General features: G+C 40.0%; 1 protein-coding gene across 1 annotated transcript in view; it reads left to right on the top strand.

Annotated features, from left to right (window-relative positions):
- Window positions 1–23,305, top strand: part of NELL2 (neural EGFL like 2) — a 154,051-nt gene extending 130,746 nt beyond the window's left edge. Inside the window, exons 16-20 of the mRNA XM_069802231.1 lie at window positions 5,928–6,068; window positions 16,039–16,232; window positions 17,189–17,365; window positions 19,510–19,734; window positions 22,487–23,305. Of these exons, the coding sequence (XP_069658332.1) occupies window positions 5,928–6,068; window positions 16,039–16,232; window positions 17,189–17,365; window positions 19,510–19,734; window positions 22,487–22,537 (788 nt within the window). The 3' untranslated portion in view covers window positions 22,538–23,305. The remainder of the gene's footprint in view (window positions 1–5,927; window positions 6,069–16,038; window positions 16,233–17,188; window positions 17,366–19,509; window positions 19,735–22,486) is intronic.
- The last annotated feature ends 1,554 nt before the right edge of the window (window positions 23,306–24,859 follow it).

Raw genomic sequence — 24,859 nt, 5'->3', positions numbered from 1 at the left:
TTGTCCTACTGAATAAGGCCTTTTCCCCCTTGCAGACGTATTTACTAAAATCAGATAACCCAGACATCATCTTAATCCTACTGGGCATTCTGTTATCTGAGCATAAGTCTGAATAGTTGGGACATGGTCTTTTATATCCAAGCCAGACATAACATCCTTGAAAATGTATTGACATATGCAAAGACATATAAGAGTCTGACTGTTCCAAATATACTCATTTGTACAAAAAATTGAAGATTTATCTTTTTAAAATCACTTCTTCAGTGGTCTGTTTCTGCAATAATTTTTCTTTCACTCTTTGCACTTTATTTATACTGTATATGGGGCTGGGATGTGGGTGGCTCTGGAGGTTAGCATTAGGCTGGGAAGGCTGTTGCCTTTGAAATGAGATCTCAAATTTAGCCTAAGTCAGTAGTGACTGAACATTGTGGAAGTTTCTGGCTGCTCATTAATCTTTATAAATATATCCAGTGATAATAACCCAATTAGCACTGGGACAGATTATTGCAATTGAGAGTCTCTAATGGCAGTCTTAGCTGAGTGTCATGTATTATACCGTCCCAGAAAAACTTCCAGGATGGAAATAATGAAATTCTAAGTATTCACAGCTGCCAGTCTGTGGTGTTCCGTTCTTGACAGGAGAGGGCTACTGGGGCTTTGGTTTGTATCAACCTGGGTAAAGCAGTTTATGAAAGAAAGGCTTTTCGGACAAAGTTGTGCTCTGGGTCTCTGTAACTTTGTGCTTGATGGTGGCATACAGGCTTTTCTGAGAGGAGGATTTGATGATTAATATTTCAGTCTTGAAAAGAGTAATGTAAAATGGTAGAACCCCCCCCCCCCTTTCTTCCCCCACGCCATGGTTCTTTGTTGAGTGCAGCTTGACCACATTAGAGAGCTTGGTCCTATTGCTGGATGAAAGAGCGCTGCTATCTTTCAAATTGGCAATTTTTTACCACTTTCAATCTTCAAAAGCTCTTATTATACAGGAATTCTCTAATAATATTCATCAGACAGCTAGCTTTACTTTTTTCTTTCTGTACCAGTGAATAATTTGCTAATGATCTTATTTTACTCTTCAGGGAGCAGAGTTTTCTCAGTCTCCACAAGAGCAAGGGGTATAATAGCTAAAACTGTTGCCACAGTTCAGGAAATGAGTGATTCTGAGGTATAAAGAAGGTGATTTGGAAGAGCAAGGTTTTTTCATGTCAAGGGGAGCTAGGTGTGTACAGTACTTATTTTCAAAATGCCTGTGACTGTGCGTCTACTTTGTTAGTGTGAAGCCTCAGTTAGCAAAAAAAAATCTTTTTCCAATGGAAAAATGGGTAACGGAATATGGAAAAAAGCAGGCTGACTGATTTCAGTTTAAGAAAAAGGCACAGGAGGAAACCTGAATATTTGAAAACCAAATCATGTGCAGCTTAAGTGTGTGATAATCAGTGACCCTGTTTCGTGGCAATAGGGTACGTACAGTACTGCCACGAGTGCGTCCATGAATTACAAAGGGTAGAGAGAGTCCCCATGCTCCCGGCGTTTCGTGGGCTCACCAGTCCCACAGGTGTGTGTTTGCTCCCCAGCCGCGGTGTTCCAAGAGGCAAAATCACCAATTTTTTTGCCATGCAAATGCCACAGGGTGGAAGCACGGCCAGAGCAGGCGGTGCGGCAGTGCAGTGGTCCAGCTGTGTAGCTGCTCTCCAGCTTGGGGTGACGGTTACTTCCAGCGACTGTCTCGGTATTACTTTCTGTTCCAAACCTCGCCACTCGTATCAGTGGGGTGATGGATTTGGTATGTGCAGTTGTGCTCTTCATTTGAGAAGGAAAGAGGAAAATAGAGAAAATGCCACCTCCGTGGTAGTCGGTGGGAGTTCTGCCGTAAATTGGAGCAGGGCCAGGATGAGACCGTTTGCTCTGGCCTGTCACACATATGACACTATTTTACTTCCTGGATGGGGATGCTTTCCTTTTTTTTTTTTCCTTCTTCTCCCCTCACTTTGCCACAGCTTCTTATAGCCAGTTAGAGCGGAACTTGGATACTCAGAATAAGTTGTCTGTTTTGTCTATTTGCTTAAAAATGTCATCACCTGCTATTGAAAAAAAATACATCCCTCCTTTCCTTGTACTTAAACTTTTTGTTTAATTTTTTTCATAACTGAAAATATAAAGCCTTTCAGTAACTTCCTTCTATAGAGTAATATTTCATTTTTCATGCCTTTCTAGTACAGCATCAAACAGGACTTCATTAGTGCTGTTAATGTTCCATATAGCCCACTGATATACCATAGCCACTGGCCAAGCAAAACTTCAATCAGTTTTTCTTCTCTTGTCAGCTCACACCTCTGACTGAGCAGCTGCAAGATGATTCATCGGAGAATGTTTCACCATAGGACAGAGAAAAATTATTTCTGGGTTGCTTTTCCCATACTAATAAGATAATTTCAGTTGTAGATAGTTTTGCAGCACTTCCTGAGCCATGCTATGCCCATTTGAAAATAGAAATCCTTTTATCTAAATGTCAAGAAAATTTTCCATGAAATCAGTGCTTTGGCTCCACAAAACACATTTCTGCTGCGTTTTCTTGTTTAACAGAGTTGCGACAGTTATATTTTGTCCCATGACAGAGCAGGTCTCTACTAGAATTAATGATCAGCATTAGCTGAGAGAGTTAGAACAAAATCTTGTGCAAAAGGAACATCTATATTCTGAAACCCATTGGCACGTGCTGTAAAATGTCATTTGCCTAAAAAGTTAGTTGTTCTGGATTTCTTTTGTTTGCTGCAAAAGCATGTAAGGAGTAATGAGTTATTCAGCATCAACGCGGCAATGGTTCCAATGCAATGGTTTCAGGCAAACAATCTGTCAAGAATAAGGCATTTCTTAAAGACCAGCAGCGTGCTTCCATCCATGCTTGTTATGGTAGGCTTTCTTACAGAACTCCACTCAACTTTGCATGCAGCCATAACAAAACCAGAGGAATGTATTTCTTTCTTTGTTTATTGGCATCTGTAAAAGCATTTCATCCCAGGTAATATTTCTTGTGATATAGGTTTGTCAGCTAGTTTGCAAATAAATACAGAAAAGCTGCTTTTGTTGTCAGTTTACCAATACTGATGTGACATTCAAGGCTTGTTTTTCCTGAATAATCAGTAAGTGAGTTCATCAGAATGCATTCAGCCTGTGCCTGCAATACTGCGCTTATAATTATAAGGCTTACAGATCACAAATAAATTGTTCTGAAGAGAGGAACACAGGCTTTCTTTAATTCATATCTGTTACTTTGACCTAAATAACACTCTTTTCTCCACCTCATCACCAATGCATACATTCCACTTTCCCAAAGAAGACCTATATGCCACCCAGTGTCTTAATGCACGTTATTAAGTAGCCAGCATGAAGATTCATATAGATTCTGAACAACAGCTCTTCTCTTCCAGCTGAGTTTGCATGCTTCATTGATTCTCTGGGGCTCGTAGCTTTGGCCAACCCCAACAAGTTATCTTGTACTGACCAGGTGATCCCAAGCGTTTAGCACAGTCACTTAGATTCTGTTCTGCCAGGCAAGCTGTCTCCCAGGAGGCATATTCCCCAGTGATAAGGGAACTTCTAGATTGTAGCCCTTTCTTCCTTTCCTTTTTCTTAAGTAATCTGCAGGTATGTGAGCGAATAGCAGCGGATAAGGCACAGACTGCAAACCAACCTTTTCTCATGACAGTAACATAATTTTCATTGATCTTCCTCTGATCTCTCAAACACCTCTGAGGTCCCACTGGCTCCTCGCTGCTCACAAGAAAAAGGCCAGACTTTATACTGATTTAGAGAAAGACACACTGAACAGCGGAAGGTTGTAAAGGTTTGGCATTTCTCAGTCACGCAGCAGGACTACTTAGATGATTACCCTGGAATTCATAGTGGAGTTGAAAATTCTGTGTTTTAAACCAATAGAGACTTATGATTTAATTTGTGGTACACAAAGTGGCAAAATATATGCTTGGTGCAATATTCCAGCAGAACTACTGGTAATTTTCATCATCATAAATACTGGTAATGCACACCAGGCGCCCCTGGTTAGAGAGACTGTTGATAGAAAATCAGACTGAGACGTTAAGAATTAAAATTTCTAATGAAATTTCATCAAGCATCTGTAAAGCTTTTAAAAACCAATACACTCATGATACGGTTGTACGGTTATTCCGGAGATTCAAAAGAAATGTTATTTGGCATGTAAATAAAATACCCAGAGCACATCCCGCCTACCCCCTGGCATGTACAAGAAAAATGCAACTCAAAACCAAATGTGGGTGACTGAGCGATACCTTATAGTTTATGCAGGTGTCCCCCACGTACTTAATAATTTTCTTACCTTCAAATGTGGAACAAAGTGTTTTCAATGAATAAGGAAGCCTTGGGTTTTTTTAAAGTTTGTGTTTGAACAGATTTTGTAAGAGACTAGGGTGAGTATATCTTTATCTATGCACACATCAGTATTGTCAGAAAAGAGATTTGTTACCTTACTGCAGCTCACAATTGATTTTCTGAGCCAGTTTACACTTCTCTTATGAAAATAACAGATGACATAAATGGGAGCTAACAGGGACTGTGGGCAGAATTTTGACATATTTTACATATATCTCAGTGGTCACATCACACCTCTCCTTCATATCCGTATCCCGGAGGATACTAGATCAACTGCTGAGGTACTTTCAAGAGTCTGAGTCTCAATTTGTTATTTTAGTTCTTATTTTTAAAGCTTCAACCGTTTAAAGAAAAGTTGAATCCCTACTCTGACCAGAATGGCCAGTACGTTGAGGGTTTATTCATTATTGAGACTCATGGTGGGGGGATTTAGAGCTTTTTGTTCCTGAAGGCAGTTTGTGTGTGTTGCGTCTCCCTCTGTGCCAGCTCCGTAGGCACCTCTCGGTCACCTTGCTGCTGAAGTAGGTATGGTATAAAACACAATGATAATGCAATGGATCTGATAAGGAAGGACACATTTTTATCCCTGTTTGACTCCGTACTCCTGGTATTCCCTGACTGTTAACAACTCTCGTACTCTGGGACCTATTCTATAATAGAGCTTACTGCGTCACTGAAGGCACTGGAAATGCATATGTCACAAAGTTCTCTGCATCTCTGCTAAGTCCATGAGTTCAGGTGTCTGCAGGACGTGCTTTGGTGGATTTTGGATCTAGCGAGTGCATCCAGAAATCTATTCTATGGTGAGTCGTTACTGTAAAGTTCAGTCAGTGGAAGTTGGTCTTTTAAGAAACCCACATCCCAAAGGAATTATCAGGAGGGGGAGAATGTGTTGTGTTTCATCTTCAGGGTCTAAGCATTTGTTTGGAATCCCAGCTGTTCTCTTTGATGGTGAGAGAGGAGATTGCGGTCAGTTATGTTGAGAGTCAGAGGTGCCGGTGTAAGTCAACAGGAACTCCACAATATAGGGAAGCCCTACTAACCTAAAATTGGTGTCACCAAGAGCATAAGCAAGGACCAGAGTGAGTATTTAATAGGCCCCTAGTTTTGATATGCCCCTAGAAACAATCTTTGTTTATCAGGCAGCCTGCACTACTCAAAGGGTTAACATCTTATTATTTGAACAGGGATCCAATTCCTTTCTTCATACTGTGGGCAACTTACACAGATGTCAGATTACCTATAATGTATTGTGACAAAATGAGTTGCTAATTTGTAAACAGTAAACTGGGATTAGCAGAACCTCCACTGTTGGCAGGGCCAACACCTTTAGCCAAGTCCTTTTATGGAAATGATTCAAAACTTTACTGCAAATAATTCTGGAAATTCGAGTAGTCAGTAATGAAAATACACTTCTGTGAAACCCAGAAATACCAGAGACATTGTTCTTCCATCAGATGAATGTAGCAATTTCCTCTGTGTGATTTTTCTCCTCCTTTTTTGTTGTTCTTACTAAACAGACATTGATGAATGCTCAGATGGCTTTGTTCAGTGTGACAGCCGTGCTAACTGCATTAACCTGCCTGGTTGGTACCACTGCGAATGCAGAGATGGCTACCATGACAATGGGATGTTTTCACCAAGTGGAGAATCCTGTGAAGGTCAGTATCTAAAAAAGGTGGGGTAATGTTATGACTCGCATTACAGTAATGTCTAGTATCTCTGTACTGGTCAGTATTGTCTTGGACACTGTATCAATGAAAGTTAAACCTTGAGCCAAAGCAATAGTAGTCTAAATAAGCATCATAAACAAAAGGCAAAAGAATATGAGGTATGAATATTCCTAACATATACGTGGAGCGTTAGTGGCCATTTCTATGATTTGCTAAGATAATATGTGAACTCAGGCATGGTGCTTAAAACGCAGTTTCTCTGGCCCTACATCTGCTTCTGTGCATGGTCCTTGCAGAAGCGATTTCCCATGGGCTGATAGCCTGCACTGTAATCTGTCACTCCACAGTAACCTGTTTATATGTCAGGTTCTTTACGTGTAGAAATGGGCCTCCATCCAGACCTCAGTCCCTCCACTTCATTCCTTGTACACTGAAACTGTCTGTGACGAAAAGATTTCCCGTTGCAAAGAACGATTATGCAGCCCTGACCCCCTTACCCACACCTGGGTTAAAACCATGGTGCTTCTCGGGTGCCCAGGCTAACTGCTTGTAGACCGCTGCGATTTGAAGAACAACCCTACAAACTGGGGAGCTCAGAGGACTTAGGGCTGGGGCAAGGTGTAGGGGACAAGAGAGTGACAAGGGGGACAAGGAGATGGGCAGGTTTTCTTTGTTTATGAATGATGTTAGAGAGAACAGCAGGTTAGTAAGAAGGCAGTTGTTTGCAGATGCAGATCTCTTAGCATGGAATGTTATTCAGCTCTTAAAATAGCGTATGCTGCTGGTCTTAAGTAAGACAACAAACCAGTCTGTTTTGCCATGGACTACTTAGGGCAAAATTAGGAGCCTTTCTCCCTTCTGTCTCTGAGTGCTGAAATATTCAGTGCTCACACACTGTAAGCTTTCCTACCTTGCTGTTTAAACTCACATTGGTGGGCTGCATTGGTTCCAAAGGGAAGCAATTGAATTAATTTCACTAAGGCAGACAGACAGACAGTTCTCCAGGAGTGAGAATGACCTTTTCGGTATCCCCATCATCAATACTTTATTTCAACACATTTTCGCCACTGCTGAAAGCCTGTATTCCCAGGAGGAATCAGCTATTTGAGGCAGCCACTGCTTTCATAAGTCGAGCTTTCTTTGTCAAGAGCTAACTAAATGTCAGTGTTAGCTGGCCAGGTGTTAGGACAAGAAGGTGCAAAGAAGAAGTTGTGATCCCTCTGATTATAACGTTCTGTCATTTGTGGCACAGGTAATACTCTAGCCAGGCATTTATGGAAATATTCTCAGTACCCCAAGTTTTATCTTCAATGTCAATAAACATTTGTCTTGTGGGTTGAAGATAGTGGTTTGGCACATGCTACTTCAAGAGATATACGTGATACAAAGTGACTCTGTTAAGATGTGTGCAAACAAGCAACAATTAAGCAGCAATTTCTAAGCAAATGAAAAGCCAAGGAAAAAGAAATATGGGGATTGCTACATGTATGCAGAAGTGGCAATTATTAGAATGTTTTGACCATTTCTACAAAGCACCAGCAGCTCTTTATTAAACATACACAGAGGATAACAAGTAATTAGAATTAAATCACAGATGCCAGGAAATTATATTCATTGCTGATAACCCTAGTTACTAATAGTGGAAAACATTCAGTTCAATTGATTGCAGCTCCAAATTTTGGAATGCATAGCAACTTGGGATGGGGAGGAAGGTTAGATATTTTATTAGTCTTACCACATCACTTTTTATTGGATTGAAGCCTGTGACATTGTGTCTCAGACAGAAAATAAAACCTGAAAAGGTATGAAGAGACTGCCTAAAATCCACTGCAGTATGGAAAGTTGAACCTCCAGCGCAAAAGCAGTTGCAGAACTTCCCACAGTGAGAGATTCCCCTACTGGGTTTAAAGACATAAGAAAATGGATTTCTTTTGTCACTTCTTCAGTATCCCCTAGTTAGACGTGATTAGATTGAGCTGCTGGTGGATGGTCTTTTAGATACTCACTGTAATGGGGGAGCAGCTTCCAGGCTATACTAATCTCAGATTTCAAATCTCAGTTCTCCACTTCTCACCTTCAACTGTATGAGCTTCTTGCTGTATCCAGGACCAGTGTCCTCTGAAGCTTTATGGCTTCTGCAGGTGCTACAGCTTGCAGAGCTGTAGAAGGAACAGTGCAGAATTACACAGAAGAGAAACTGGTCCTCTTGGTGAACAAAGAATTTAAACTTCATGGGGATTAGGAAATGTTCTTTGAGGGCTTGTCCCTTTTGCTTTCTAAGAGGACTACTTCAAAGCAGTGTTTTTTATTGAGTGCACAATAGGCTTGGCTTTGGCTCATCTTTTGGAAGTTTTAGTCGCTTTGAAGAAAGTTCCCTCTTTCAGTGGAGAAAACCTTTAAAAGCCAAGGAAGTGTGTGTTCAAATCTTTTCTTTCTTGATTGTTCTATATGGTCTGCCTCAAATCTGGGTCTGTTTATGTCCCCTGGACATGTACTGATAGTACTACAGAGAGCACTTCTGTGATCAGTGTTAGTCAGCTCCTTGTTTCCTTCAGCAAAGACTCCAATTTTAACAATTCAGGTGGAAACACCTCTGCTAAGGTCACAGAAATGCAGGAGCATTTCCTTAAAATCCTTATTTTAACAGAATACCAAACCCGCACCTACCCCTTTTGCTGGAAATGGTCCCATCAGGACATACTAAATATTCCTAGGTCTCTAGCTCCTTGGTAGCATTAGACTTTGTCAGTGCTTGATAATGAAATAATACTTGCTGAATTGCCTGTTTTACACATATATTGACCTTGGCTACTGCTGCTTCTTTGGCACATCTGAGAATATTGAGTATTTTGACTAATGTCCTTGAATGCAGAGATTCATAATCCCATTTTATTGTACCTACAGGCAACAGAAGACCTAGAGATTCCTTTGCTATTAGTTTTGCTTCACATTATACTCCTCAGTAGACCTGTGGTCTCTATAACAATTACCGAGAGAAATGATGGGAAATGCAGCTGTAGGGCTTCAACCTCTTACCAGCACTTGCTGCTTTTCCCTTGGAAATGGAATTATGTTACGCATCATCATATTTCCAGAAAAGTGGTGAAAGATCAGCCGCTTAGTCTTTGAGAACTGCATGGCTTTGCAAAATCTTAAATTTTATATATATGTAAATATAGCATTCAGCACGGTATATCACCTGGTACCTTTCTCTTTGCCCCCCTACAGCTTTTCTTTATAGTTTCTTTACACAGTCTTACTGGTGCTCTGAAGGTTGTCTCTCATGTACCATTTCATAAAGGAGAGCTAGACTAAGATAGTAGATATTGCAGCCTCAAGCTTCATTGCATTAAAAAACTGGAACCACTGAGGGCAAAATCCTAAAATAAGAATGTTCAGGCCCAGTTAATATTTGTTCTGCAGTTGTGTAAGATCCTGATTCCTTTGAATTTGTCCCCTGCAATGTCTAAAAGCTTCCAAAATCAGCTGAAGAGAGAGGCTGTATTGGTTTGTGCCAGAACAGTGCAGGTTATGCCTCATCAGTTGTTGGACATTTTGCATACTTCCACATCCGAAGAATAGCTCACCTAATTAATGCAGCCCCTTAGGACTTACCAAGAGTATCTGGCAGGTACCAGCTGTTGTTGATGCAGAATATGAGATCAACATACTTTCACTCTCAGCAGGTACCACATTCTTTAAATGAGACAGGTGGAAATGAAAGGATTGGAAAGTATCAATCCAGAATGCCCAATTCGATAAGGATCTTTTTTTTGGTTGTAAGGTCTTACCTGTATGTGATCTCACAGTTTAGGATTTCTGTTCTGAAATGTCTTGTTATGTTTTTCTTCTGCCGTCCTGCTTCCAGAAGTAGAATCACTTCCTTCTCTGTGTGATAGAGCAGGCTGCCTGACAACACAGAGGGTTGGGGCTCTACTTGAACAATATCTTCCACAATCCAGGATAATGAGGGGTGGAGGCGTATTATGAGACTCAGGATGCTCCCCAGCCTTAATGAACGAACAGAGTCCAAAATGGTCACTTCAGCATCCACGTCTGTGGATCTGGAAGGCAGAGGAATTGCTGACTGTCAGGATGTCTGAATTTATCTCACAGTACATCTGGTATTTTAACTAGTACATGAAATTTCTTGTAGTTCAAAAACCGCTGTCGGTTTGGAGTCCTACACTTGGATCTTTCTACAGTGCTGGTAATGTTTAACAGAAGCTTTGTTACTGATAGCACTTAAGGAGACAGGAAATAAAGAATTGCTACTCTTCAGCAGGAAATCTTACTAGCACTCATAAAGCTCCATTGAAATCCTTTTGCCTTTATTCATGATCTTAAAAGGTCCACAAATAAAGTGACCTTTTTTCCATCCATCCCAAACAGAGCGATAGGCATTAAGGCTTCATTATTGAGTTTGGGAACCCAACTTAAGCATCACCAAACAGAAGGCAGATATGGAGACACATTAATATTTAAATATTCTGGAATGTGGGCAGAGTACAAAATTGGCAGGGTTTCTCATCTTTTATAAAAGGACTAATAAAACAGAAACTTGACCACTGCATTTTACAAGATGGGAATTCGAATACATTTGCTGTATCAGGAAGCAACATTTCTGTGAAGCTGGTGTCACCAGCATCTGAAGTCTCAGCTCTTCATCTTCCACATCTGCTAAGCACTCTGGCAGCTGGCTTGCATGAACTCACGAATAAATAATTCACAATTCACTTGCTCTTTGAAGAATGATGACATCAGTCAATAGATTTACTTAGGACAGAGAAGAACAGAAACCTAACTTTCTGCTCAGATGCGCTTGGGCTCCCTATCAAATGCACGCCTGCCTTTTTTGCCTGAAGCAAAAAGTACTCAGGTATCCTGATGTTGTCACCTTGCTGAGCTAATGCTACTTCTCAGAGCTAAGGTAACGGAGAAACTTCAGTTGCTTCAGAGCAAAGGAAATGCTCACCCTCCCAACCCATCTCTTCCAACAGCATATTTCTCAGTGATACAAATGTTCATCTTTTCTTTACATAGGTGACGGTCTAACTGATATCAGAATGATTCTGGTAGGAAATAACGTCTGAGGGAGACTTTGGGGGGCTTTATGTGAATGTCCTGCACTTAAGTCTGGATAGTTTATCAGAGGAAGGAAAGTTGCAACTTTCCATCGGCTATATCAGAATGGGTCTCTGAGCCCTTTCTCACTTCCTAGCAAGGTGTACACAGTTGTTTTTTTTTCTAATTGTGCCTTGTTTGTGTTCCTTGTGAGTTTATTGCGAGTTTTCTCATCTGTTATTATCAATATTGTATTTGTGGGGATTTGTCCAAAATATTATTGAGCTGTCATTTTTTTTAGAGCTATCCACAGCAGCTCCAAGATCTCTTTCCCGAATAGACCTAAAATACTGATTTGATTTTTGAACGGGTATTTCCCCATGCACCTTACAATTGAATCTCATCTGACATATTATTGTTTACTCAGTCAATATCATGAAATACTTCTATATTTCACTGTCAGTTGTTTGGTTTTAATACTTTCTTATCAACAGTCTTTTTCATCTCACTGTTCATCCATTCCCCCAGATGACTGAGTATATTGAGCAGCACACATTCTGGCACAGATTCTTGGGGAACTCCCTTGGGACAACTCTCCATTGTGACAACCTGACCATTTGTTGCTGCCTTTTATTACTTACCAATTAACCTGCTATTAATCTGTGAGTCAATGACCTCTTTTATTCCATGGCACATAGTTCATTTAAGGCCATGTATTATGCAAGGGAGCTCATGAAGTTTTCGAATAAAAGTATTACAGTATATGAAATGTATCCCCCATTTAAAGTCTTTTTAATTACTATAGTATACATTTACTCTTGATCTATAATATAGTATCTTTAAACAATCTTCTTTCTATCTGAAAACATGTTATCCTTCTGGTTGCTAGTTTTAATTAATCTTTAAAACGTCATCATTTTAACATAATTCCCTCTGTGAAACTAAGCACTACCACAGAGATTTTCTGCAGCCTTTTAAATTCCTTTAAGGATATTGAACTTGCATACATTTTGGTCACTGTTGGTCACCAATACAGAGTAGTTGCTGAGTAGAGACATTTCAAATCAGAGTCTGCACACTGCTCAGGGCCAAGTCAAATGGTGCTTTGTGCCTTTGGGATTCTTTGACTATCTGTTCCAAGAAACAGTCAGTAAATCTGTTAAATACAGCCTTGGGTCACAACCTGGTGGGACAATTGAAATTCCCATTTTTATGGAGCTTTCTGCCTTTGCAGTCTCTCAAATATTGCAAATGGCGTTTAGTCATGCCAAGTACTGTCACCATTTTCTATGGCTTTAGTCCAATATTTTTCCTCTGTAGGCATGAAATTACTTGTGATGCAATTAACTCCTAGCTTTCTGTAACACGTATCACTATTTCTTCATCCATGGTACTCCTTTGTCATTGCAACATTAAGTTCTACCCAGGGACGATGGTAAGAAAAGGAAAATTCTTAAAAGTGTGCCAGATCAAAGCTGCTGTAGTTTTTAATGTAGGTTAGATAAATAACAACTGGTCCTCAATTTAGCACTAGAAAACTAGTTACATTTTGTTTCTCTTTTTTTCTGAGGCAAACCTCCAAGTCTTTTGAGATCCAATGTTCTAATGTCATAACATTCAAGCTGCTTGATTCTTAAGCAGAGTGTTGTAAATAGCCTGAAGTGAATTATTTGTTGTTTTGTTGGGGCTTTTTTGTTGTTTGTTTTGTTTGTTTTTTTTTTTAATAATATGAGAGCAATAATAACATGCCTTTGTGGCTGGATATACTGGAAATATGCAACCTGTAATCCTTCCCTTTTTCAGACACAAAAGATGCAGCATACCCTGTCCACATGGTTATGGAAGTTGGAGAGCTGGTTATGGCTGTAAACAAAATGTCACTAACAAACCACCATCCATTATAAATCCAAAGTCAAAAAGCTGAACAAAGTTTTGCTTGGTATGGATGATGTGTGTGCAAATTCTTTGCAGATAATGCCTGGAGTCTGATGTGGATGAATAATGCAGATGAGAATTTCGTGCATACAAAGTTTGTGTTTCTCTTGCTGCGTTATAAACACACTGCTGTTTCTGATTAGGTTAGAATCAAAACATAAATAGCTCCTGCTTTGACCAGAGATATTTAAATTGCCCTATCCAGAACATTTATTTTCATGAATCAAACAACTGAAAAAACAAGGTTGGGATTTTTCGTAAATTCCCAATCTTGGATAAGCTCGGCTCGATACCAGAGTCAATGATGAAACCTCAATTGTTTTCAGTAACAGCGCACTAACCATTACCGTGTAGAAAAACAAACCCCAGAAACCTTTTTCTCATGGGAAAGTTGTGAAATACACCTGTACACAAGTGCCAAATGCAGACTTAGTGTTTATAGGGTCACCATTTGTGGTTAAAGGAAACTGTTCTTATTTACATGACAGCTGAACTTCATCCAAGTATCTCATTAAATATGGCTGCTTTCAGTCAAGTGGCCAGGTTGTTGAGAAGTGATATTATTCATTTATGATATGACTTATGTGAAAGCTTTGTACAAAAGTGTGTTTTAAACAAACGAACACGAGGGTCTGAAAATAATTTATTAGAAATTACTTCAATAATAAAGAGATTCCTGCTGTTAATCTGAATTATTATATTTAAATAGGATTTGCGTTTCTTCTCTTTATTGCATAACTTGAAACCAGTTACACTGTGAGCATATGGGGATCTTAATATTATATTACCAGATTGTATTATTTTCAGTATGGATTTAAGAGAAAATACAGGAAGGAGAAAGCAGCTCTTCCACCCCTCTGCTCTGCCCAGACCAGCATCACTCAAACCATTCCTGCTAGCTGCTTGTCTAAAAACCTTCAAGGCTGGAGACAGGACAGCCTCCGCGGGGCCGTGGGTTCCGCTCGTGATGTATCCGTGCTGTTTGGGTGGGTTTCCACGGGTTTCCCACGGGTGGGTTTCCCACGGGTATCGGTGCTGAAGTGCCTGCGACGTTTCAGCTGTTCAGGTCCATGGGAACAGCCACGCTGACTCAGGTTCGTGATCCCAGTTATCTTCTGCCCTATTGCAACAGTGACCGACTCCAGATGCTTCAGAAGGTAGCGAGGGAGAAGATGTGGAGATCTGAGATGATTTGCCTGTTCTGGGTTATCTGATACGTAAATAAGGGCACCATAGACCCTAATGCATGAAATGTAATCTCTCTTCCAAAATGTGTTAGTATTGCAAATTGAATATGCTTGCTAGCTTTATACACTTTGGGCTATGTAATTTCTTTCCCCTTTTAACATTCAGTGGCAGTGAGTGTCATAGTTTGTTTGTGCATTGTATGAAAAGTTATTTCCTTTTATCAGGCTTAAATTTGTTGTCTTTCAGTTTCATTCACTGTCCCTTGTCTTGTGTATTAGGCAATATGAAGAACAAAAGCTCTCAACATGTCTTCTCTGGAGTATTCATTAGTTTTTTCGTTATTTCCCTTCTTGCTGATGTTCTTTTAGAGATGAACAATCTATTTCTTTTCAGTTCTTCTCAAATGATATTTTCCTTGTCTTTTCCATAAGCCCCAGTAATTTTGCGATACTTTTTTTTGAGATGGTGCCACTGTTACTGCACACAGTATTTGAAGGAAACCCACAATGCTGCTTATTTATACAATGGAATTCTAATAATTTCCCTGCTGTTTTTCATCCCAATTCATATTCATGTTAGCAACCGGTTTACTTTTTTTTTTGACTGCAGCCACACTTGGAATTGAAATTATAATTGAGTTATTTTGCTTTAAACTGAATGTGCTTGAGGTGAATTGGAGATTTCATTTCCATTACTGAACTCAAAGCTGTGTGTTTTATTAAGTTTTTATGCTGATGGTGAAAGATACATGCATGACCATATTGCTTATTTTGTCTTGTACTGATCTGTTGGACAGTTAAATATCACAATGCTACTTTTTAATGAACTCTAATTAAGAGCTTGGGCCAGACTGTTGTGAAATTGTATTTAGAGTTGAACTCAGTGTATCGATATTTACAATCACAATAGATCTAGTCTTTACTCTTCTAGTGTTTTCCATGCTTTATCGCATATAGCTGTTTACTTCATGCCCTTTCAAAGCTTTTCTCCCAGATAACTTTTCTCCATATGGACAGCTGAAAAAGCTAAATAAAGGCTATTCAAGTAGAAGGCACTGTGTGCTGCTATTTTGTCCTTGCAAAATAATTTTTTGTACCTTGATGAAGTAGACCGTCAAAGGTACTCTTGAATTCTTTGAGATATGATTGTTTTGACGTCATTTACCTTTCTGCACTGGAGACGTTAATTTTTTTTCTTTAGTTTGTATGCAAGACACAAGGGCTATAGATGTCCCTGCAACTTGAATAATTAAAATATTCTAGTTTGCACACCCTAATAAATGATGCAACTTAAAGCATGGTGTGCTTGCTTAAATGAGCTTACAGGTCAGACATCACCTTTCACATTAACTTCTCACAAGTGAATTCAAATGTGCTAGACAAAGCCAGCAAAAGGTTTTGAAGACAAGATTCTGCAGCTTTTCTTTAACTGCATGTCTATGGACAGCTGCCACAAACTAATTCTCTTTAGGGAGCTGAGAATTATTTTTGTTCTTATGTTTCCTGTGATTTCTTCACTCTACCTACCTTACTCAGTGGCATTCACTTAGAAAGATGTATAGAAAAACTCAAAATACCATGTTTTAAAAGTTTTATCTGGCTTGAAGAATACTTTTTGTGAACTTGTAAGTTATTTCTTCCCGTTCTGGTGAAGTGCAAATTAATTTTCAGCTGAAGTCTTTAATGGCCAAGAATCATTTATATTGACTGCCGCAAGAACATTTTTGTTAATTGAATGTGGTCTGAGAGCATTACATGGCATGTTTTTGCAGACATTGATGAATGTGGAACTGGAAGGCATAGCTGTGCCAATGACACTGTTTGCTTTAACTTGGATGGTGGGTACGACTGTCGATGTCCCCATGGCAAGAACTGCACAGGAGACTGTATCCATGAAGGCAAAATCAAGCACAACGGTCAGATTTGGGTGCTGGAGAATGACAGATGCTCTGTCTGCTCATGCCAGGTCAGTAGAAATAGAACTAGCTGCTTCTGCAAGATGGTGGTAGGGATGAAAGGAAGAGTGGCATGATTCAAGTGACATTCCTGGTTTAGCTGCCTTGTCAGGCGTGCTTGTAGTGCTACAGAAAAATGGAATTATTTATTACATACAGTTTTGGGGAGAGCTTCTCTCTCCAATCTGCATGAATGGAACTTCCATGGGAGGTTTATTTTATGATACTGGGAGAAGGATGATGGTACTATTTTCTTAGCAGAGATACCACCTGTGTTTTCTGGGTGGGAGTAATGGCATTTTGATGCAAAGAAACTGTCTGTCTAGACACATATTGGCGTTGGTGACTGACGCCAGTATCTCTAGCAGATGGCTATAAATAGAAGTAGGTTCTGTATCTGCAGAGTAATTCAGCTTAGCTTTCTCAAATGTTAGCTGTGGGAACCTGGATCTCAAGCTAAATGCTGATGGAGAATGAAGGCCCAATACACTGCTGACAAAGTCCTGAGCATTTCAGCAGCTCAGGTTTCATGGGCATGAATTTAATTTCAGACTACCTATCATCTTCCTTACGAGAATAATTACAGATGAGAGGGACTGATCTGGAAGTTTAAACCAAGACTTGACTAGCATCTGTATAAGAATGACATAAACTTAGTGCAATACATTAAAATTTGTCCCTTCGGAAAGACACCCTTGGGTTTCACCAACTTAGGTGAGAGCTGTCTGAAGGTTGGTTATATGAAGGATGTATTTAAGACAACAGGGGAACTTTTTGGTAGTTACTGAGTGTGTATTGTGGTTTCTGCCTCTGTCTGAATTGTATTTTGACAAGGTTATCGTATAGTCAAAAAACTCATGAGCTGCTAGTGGCTTAGAATCATGAAAAAAAAATCAAATTTTGGTACCAGTACTGCCGGAGTTGATCACATTTTTGCCATCGCTCTATGCCTGTCTTCCAACAACAGAGTGGATATGTGATGTGCCGGCGAATGGTCTGTGACTGTGAAAATCCCACCGTGGACCTATTTTGCTGTCCTGAATGTGACCCAAGGCTCAGCAGTCAATGTTTACATCAGAGCGGGGAGCTTTCCTACAACAGCGGTGACTCCTGGATACAGAACTGTCAGCAGTGTCGCTGCTTGGTAAGGCTCCTGATTGCAGCAGCAGAGACTGGAGGGAAAAAGGATATGAGATATTCTGATCTGTGAATAGTTAATTTTCATGCATTAGCATCCATTTAATTTCCTCTGGAGTATGCGTGTAATCGAAATCTGATTTTCATGGATATTTGTCAGTATTGTCAAGTTCCAGTCAAAAATGCATTTTGACACAATAGACACAATAGAAATTATTTAATCATGAGACTGTTTTAGCAAAGAGTGGAGGTCATTTGGATATGGCACCTACACAGCAACACTCATGTGTTCACTCATTCAGAGATTGATGAAGCTGTATAAGGAAATTCTAAATATGTATTTATTATCATGGTGGATAATTTCAAAGATGCTGGTAGACTAAAAATTGTTTATTCATTCAGACATTCTGAGTAACAGAAAAATAATAAGACTTGATGCATTTTTCAACGTAGTGAAATGAGGTTTGGAAAAAAAAAAATGTTAAAGCTTGTGATCTTTTTCCTAGGCATGTATTTCAGAGTCAGAGAAAAAAACTATTCTGCATAATGCCACTCAGGAAGTTTTCATAACAGAAAAAATCCCAAGATAAAACCGACTAGCTTTTATCACCTGTTATCTCCAAATGTAAAGCCTAGTCCATCTAGCAGCCTTCCTTTGTCAGAGTATCATGAATAACAGCCAGAAACCAATTTCTGTAGACACTGTGCTTTCAGTGTTACCACTGGTAAAATCCAGCGAAATAGACTCCCAGGTGGTTCATTAAATGTCTTAAAAACAAAACAAAACAACCTACAGTTTGGTATCTCAATAGATGTCTCTTTTTTCAAGATGCTACTTCTGTAAATAAAGCCTGCTTTCTTTCAGTTGTCAGGGATTTTTTTGGGTGACAACATATTGTCTACTCCTTGCACTGTCCATCACTACAAAAAATAAATTGAAATATCAAGATCAGTGACTGGTTTTAAGATTGCTTTCATTCTTACTGTCATGTGATTCAAAAAGACAAAAATTGACCCAGATGAGAATTTTGCAAAAGAGTAAGTTCACAATACTTTCTGCAACAAGAGGAGTAAATTTTCAGCTATGGCAAATCCCTGGGAATTTTTTTCAGCTTTTGCTCTGGAGATATTGAACTCATCATTCTCAAAGCCTTGGATACAGTTTTTGTGAATACTTCTTTTCTAGAGCCAAATGCAATTCTCTTTGCCCCCCTTAAATCTGGACTACTCAATCTGTGCTCAAATGAGCTGAATAAGTTGGAGGTCGGAGATGGACCTGCTCCAAAAGAAATATGGATTAATGACTTCTGTGAAGTCTTTTCTTCGACCAATAGATCTGAAACTTTGGCCCTTGTCCAGAGTTGAAGGGAAGCTGACCCCAGCTTCTAGTAACTGATGTGAATGATTAGACATCTTTAGGTTTGTGTACAGGCATACAGGAACTTCCCCTAAGAATATTCTGGCCCAGCGCAAGTCTCTCTTTTGACCTTTTTATACCCTGACTGTACTGAACCCATCATGCAGAAAGTGTGATTAAGTCTGGAAGTTCAGGTATTCTGACTGTAACATCCTAAATGGATGGTAAGGGGGTGGAGGTCCTCTTACTGAAAACATGCCGGTGTTCCTTGCTGCATTGGGCTGCTGGTAGCTTGACACCCTTAGTCCAGCCACTGCATTTGTAACCGTGGCCAAGATAAACTCTAGCCCATCCAGAGCTGAACTTGAGGGCTTTCTATGGCAAACCGACGGTCTGAATACAAGTAAGAACTAGGTGAAACTGGAGAATTTGAAGCGTTTTGCAGTAGAGCCCTGTTATGGCTTCTGTCACTTGCAGAAGTAGGATTTCGCAAGGACATAGCCATATTCCACATGGCATGACGTTTATGGAGAATTTTCAGCTGCAGCTTGATGCAGAGCATGTTGAAATAATTTAACTCTAATACACTTCCTGAACAGCATGCAGAAAAAAGCACCCAACTTGCTGTGTCTCCCACAGGGAGTGGATATCAGTGTTCTCTGCACCGACTTCTGAATAGGACCAGATGGATACAACTAGCCAGCTAAGAAGCAGACTGCTGAGTCAGAGGAACAGGTAATGAAAGAAAAGAAGAGCTAACAATCTTCTCTTGTTCTCATCATATTTGTCAACAGCAAGGTGAAGTTGACTGCTGGCCCTTGCCGTGCCCGGAGGTGGATTGTGAATTCAGCGTCCTCCCCGAGAACGAGTGCTGCCTGCGCTGTGTCACTGACCCCTGCCAAGCGGACACCATTCGCAATGACATCACTAAAACCTGCCTGGATGAAACCAACGTCGTTCGCTTCACTGGATCTTCTTGGATCAAGCACGGCACAGAGTGCACCCTCTGCCAGTGCAAGGTAAAGGGCATAAAAATTAAGCAGAGATGCTTCTCTCCCAGCTTGTTCTGTGGTATATAAATATTAATGCACTGAGTCCGGTCGGTGGATAGTTGGTGTCTGCGCTAGTTTTAAAACAGCGGAGATAACAGTAAAAGTGTTCAGCTTAGTTAACTTTACTCTTGCTTGTGCTAGAAGGGTGGTTTAATGTGCTAGCAGGTCAGAAGCAGGACAACAGCCCATGCCGCAGTGTGCGGCGGACACGGTAGTGGGCTTTGCTTTTCCACCAGGATAGCTCAATTCAAGTTTGATCACAGTTCTTACTATATAGCTCCATGCTATCTTGGGAACATATGCAATGACGAAGAGGTATGTAAGACTAGACTTCACACAAGAAATTTGTTCTGTGTGATACTATAGCGTTATCAGAACTGATTAAATTGCTTTTGAGAATAATAATTGCTTTTGAGAATTAAAGGACTAGTTACATGGTTACATAGCTTTCTTGCTTTAAAATTAATAGTAGAATGAACATCATGTTTAGAACATTTAATAGTTTTTTTAGTCAAAGGAATTCATTGTCTGAGGAGAAAAATTAGTGGCTATGGGCTTATGTGAATTCTGGCATCTTTTTTTAAGGATGCAAAAGAAAAGGAGGTTAAAATAAGTTTTTCCATTCAAAATAAGCCTGTAAGGTGAATTGTATTTTCCATCATCCAGTACCGAAGAATGACAGCGTGTTTCCGCAGTAGCCAAAGGGAGAGAGACAGCAGGATTCATCCAGAAATCTTTGATTATTACTGAAATTCAGAGTTGATTTTGGTCTTTATCCTATGTCCTTCCCAAGGAAGATACTTGCCAAACTCATAGTACAATTAACTACTTTGAAAAAGTGCTCATAATAAATAATCTAACTTCAACACCTCCTGGGAGAGATGGGGAGTAACAGATCGTGTAGCAGAAGCTGTCAAGCACCACCTTCTTCCTCCACTTTGCCTGACGCAATACTGCGTGCAACGGCGGTTGCTGCTGTCGAGGCAGAGTCCTTTTAAGAGGGAAGCGGTATGTGCCAAGTAAGCATAGGCATTTGTCTTGATGTCAGAACGGGTTGGTGGTTAGAAGAAAATGATGTGACCTGACAGAGTGGCTGATGGTTAGAAAGCCAGCTGCTGCCCAAAGGATGTTGAAACAGGCTTATGTGCAGAAACCCATACTTCTGGGGTCTGTAGCTGGTGGCATACCCCAGTTCCAATGCTAGAAGTTACTTTTTGCTTGGGCAAGTTGCTGAGGTTTTTGTGCCTCCGCTTCCCCATCTGTAAGACAAATAGTTATGTGTGATTCTTCTCTAAAGCACTTTTGAGATTTGGTGACAGGAAACGTGTTGTCGTTGTTGTGTAGCAAATCAGTGGCAACGCAGAAGCCATGTGTCAGTTCTGCTGATGGCCACCCGTGTGCTGCTCCCATCTGCCCTTTTCTCTTAAGCAAAGGCTGCACCTTAAGCGTTGACTAATTTCTATTCAATGTAAACACATACACAGACTAATAAAATCCATTTCTGCATTGTGAACATATGTAAGATTAAAACAGATACTCTGCCCAAACCCATAGATTTAATACAGCTCAGGTGTGAATCTGCATAACAGCGAAGATGTACCACTTTGTCCCTCAGCAAGCCAAACCTTACTCAGTTTTCTTTACAGGGCAGTTTTCTTTGAAATACACTATCATCTGCTCATATTGGCAGCATTTTAATATTGTAGTTCTGCCTGCAAGAAGCCCGGTCCCTCCAGATCAGGTTAATCAGGCTGTGCCCAGTTTGTATAGTTCTCCATCTCATTCATCCTGTGTCACCCCACTCTTTTCCTGCAGAGCATCACATGGAAGGTCAAAGCTCCAGTCTAAGCCTCTCTAAGCAAGCTATAGCAAAATAGGTTTACACAAATCCTTTAAGAATTCAGAAACCCGGGCATCAGCTAAAGCTGACTTAGCCACAAAACCATTTCAAATCACAAGTAAAGAAGGTGGGCAGTCAGATTGTCTAACCTCCTGTAACAGAAGGACTGAAAGAAAATGTTGGAATGATTCAGACCGTGGTCTTTATTCAGTCCTGGCCGTTCAGTTAACTAAACATACTTGGAGTAATTTAAAAATAATACATGCTTTTATTTGCATTGTAAGAATCAGACTTAAAAAAAGAAGTAGTAGAGGTGCAGAAAATTATTTCTCCAGTACTTTAATGATGTCCATAGGCAATCTGTTCCCTTAATTGCTAAAATTCTCAGAAGAATGTCTGGACTATCAGGAAGAACTTTATGGATTAATGTTTGCTGGTGTTACAGCCAGGTTGTATTAACTTGAAGCATTCAGGGCTAAATAAAACCCAGAGTCCCTTCTGGCTGATCTAAATAAAACTCCCAAGCTCCCTGTCTTGTTCAAGAGCTTTGTGTACTTGAGCAGATGCCTGATACCTTTATGTCGGGAGCATTTCTTCCACTGATCCCAGCTTCTTTCATGAAGTTTGACTACTGTAGCTCTGGGATACAGACCACAGCAAAGCAAGCAATTAGAGGAATCATAACAGCCCGTTCCCTTGGGCAAGGGAAGGACATGACGACAATGTCGTGAATCCAATCAAAACCTGTCGATGTCTTGTATTTTATAAATCTGTACATTCAAGTCTGATGGGTGTTTGCAAATGGCTGAGCTTGTTAAATTGACTTGGTTTGTACAAAATGCTAATTGTTTCAATTCTTTCCTTTTTCCCTTCCTTTAGAATGGCCACGTCTGTTGCTCAGTGGACCCACAGTGCCTTCAGGAACTGTGACACCAACAACCATCTCTCACAAGCAGTTTCTGGTTAAAGAATTTTCCTTCACAAAAAAGACCTTTAGACCAAAAATTGTACAAAATTAAAACTAAAATTAGATTGGTTTTGTCCATCTAAAGTGCAGATATATGATGAACTTCGTTACCTGAATCAGCGTGAAATTTATGGGACTCAAGATAAGCTTGGATGTGTAAACCTTTGTATGAGGTTAGGCCCAAATCTTCTGGCTATTTGTCTGTCTGACATCATTATGTAGAATATTTAGGTTAGTGTAAAGTGACACATTGTAATGCTGTACATAACGATGTCAAGATCCAAAATCAACTAGGAGCTCTTACAGGGTCTTCCGAAGCTTTGAGAGTCCAACACTTGACCAGATGCAGAGATTTTTTTTACCTAATCATAGTTGCATCTGCACAAATGTGTTTGATTGCTCACTGCAGAATTTAGCAGATGTTTGAGTAAAAGGATGAAGCCTTCAGGAATAAAGAACCTAGCAGCTAAGATGTGATATGTACAGTATGTGCGCTGAAAAAAAAAAAAAAAAAAAAAAGATAGAAGTTATTGTAAAAACAAAAAACTAAAAAAAAAAAAAAAAACAAAAAAGAAAAACCGTGATGCACAGGCATGGCTTCTTAATGTTTTCTGATGGGAAAAGTCATCAATATTTCCTTGTTTTACTGCACTTACTATTATTTCTTGATTGAATTTGTTCAGTATAAGCTCGTTATTGTGCAAATTTAAATAAATATTTCTCTTACCTTACGTTTCTGTTTGTGCTGCCTTTCCTTTTCAGGGATGTCATTTTCATGTGTGTTGTTACTGTTCCTTCTTTGCCAGCGTGCCTAGGCACCTGGGCCATACAGGTAGAGTATCGCTGGTCTAGCTCCTCTACGTATGGGAGCTTCTTCCCGGCACGACCTTATGCCTATTATGTCTTATCTTTGTTATTCTTCTGGGAACACATAAATAACTTCATATGTCTGAGTCATTTCAGTGGATAGAACAGAAAATTCATGTGCCAGCGGGATGCTGTCACCCAGAGTGGGAACAGACCATTTGTGTGTGACTTGCATCTGTTCAGATTTGCAGGGAATCTTCTCCAGATTCCTCCTCTCTCCAGCTGCCCTGGGTTGATTTGTCTTTCTATAAGCTCCACAGCTGTTTTTGTTGTTTGTGTAAAGTGTCTTAATGCGTGGGGATCACTGCAATATGCAAACCCTGTTTTCACTACTGTACTGTTGGGACAATAAATAAAAGAGGCTACGTGACCAAAGCTATGTTATTGTGGAAGAGAAATAAAGAATAAAGCAGTGCTTACAAATTACGGGCTGAAAAGGCTGAATTTGTAAGGAATGCATCATGAACAGTGGAGGCAAAACAGGAGAGGAGGAAACTGCCCAAGATGACAGCATCCTTTAAATACTGCTTTAGTAGTCATGTTCTTCTCAAAGGACTTTGCTGCTCTTCAGCATCTCTCTTACCTGTTCAGTAGATCATCATGCAACTTGGACAGGCAAAACTTCCATTAATATTACCCCTGTGTATTACGAAGTTACAAGGGAAGGCCATGTATATTTTTTTTTACAAACAGAATTATTTTCCTGCAAACAGATGCTACTTCACAGTGTTTCATGTACAGCAGGAGATCAAAGGAATGCCATGCAACTGCAGGTATCTGGTGTATTCCCTTGAGCCCTGGTGTCTGCTGAGTAGTGGATGTTTATGGAGCAGGGAATACAAGAGATGCCAGGCCACTGAATGAAAATAATACAAACAGGACCAAGAAACTAAAAATCTGGAAAAAAAAAATGCAACACCCCCCCACCCCCAACCTGATAGTCTACATTGGACCATTAAAGCTATGAAGATTTTCAGACCAAATAAACCCTTTTCCTCACCTAGTCCATAAATAACAGGTACTCAAGGGTTTTACTGGATTGTCCCATTCCTGGCAAGCTGCAGTCAAAGTTTTTAAAGAAGAGTGTCAGCTCCTTGAAAAAGAAGCTGTTTTCTGTACAGTGTTTTCTTGCCTGCTAGTTATCGTCAGGAGGTCAGGTTTTCCCCTTGGCTGCAGAGGCACATCTCCAGTGGATTTCAGTGGCAGCTGCGTGCCTGTTTCTGAGAGAAGGTTTAACAGAAGATGTTACTGTTTAAGAACTGCACTTCAATTTCATTCAAGAAAAGGTGTAAGATAGACATAGGAAATGCATGAAGACCAGACTTCTTTTTTTGAAAAGAGCTAACATTTTTCAAGAGCAGAATCCTTGGGCTCTGGCAGAAGCTGTAGAAAGCGCTGAAGGAGAGCAGTGGAGCTGG

This window comes from Haliaeetus albicilla, chromosome 14, assembly GCF_947461875.1.
Source record: "Haliaeetus albicilla chromosome 14, bHalAlb1.1, whole genome shotgun sequence".
Classification (NCBI taxonomy): Eukaryota; Metazoa; Chordata; class Aves; order Accipitriformes; family Accipitridae; genus Haliaeetus; species Haliaeetus albicilla.
The sequence above is the reverse complement of the archived record's forward strand: the minus strand, read 5'-3'. Positions and strand labels throughout refer to the sequence as shown.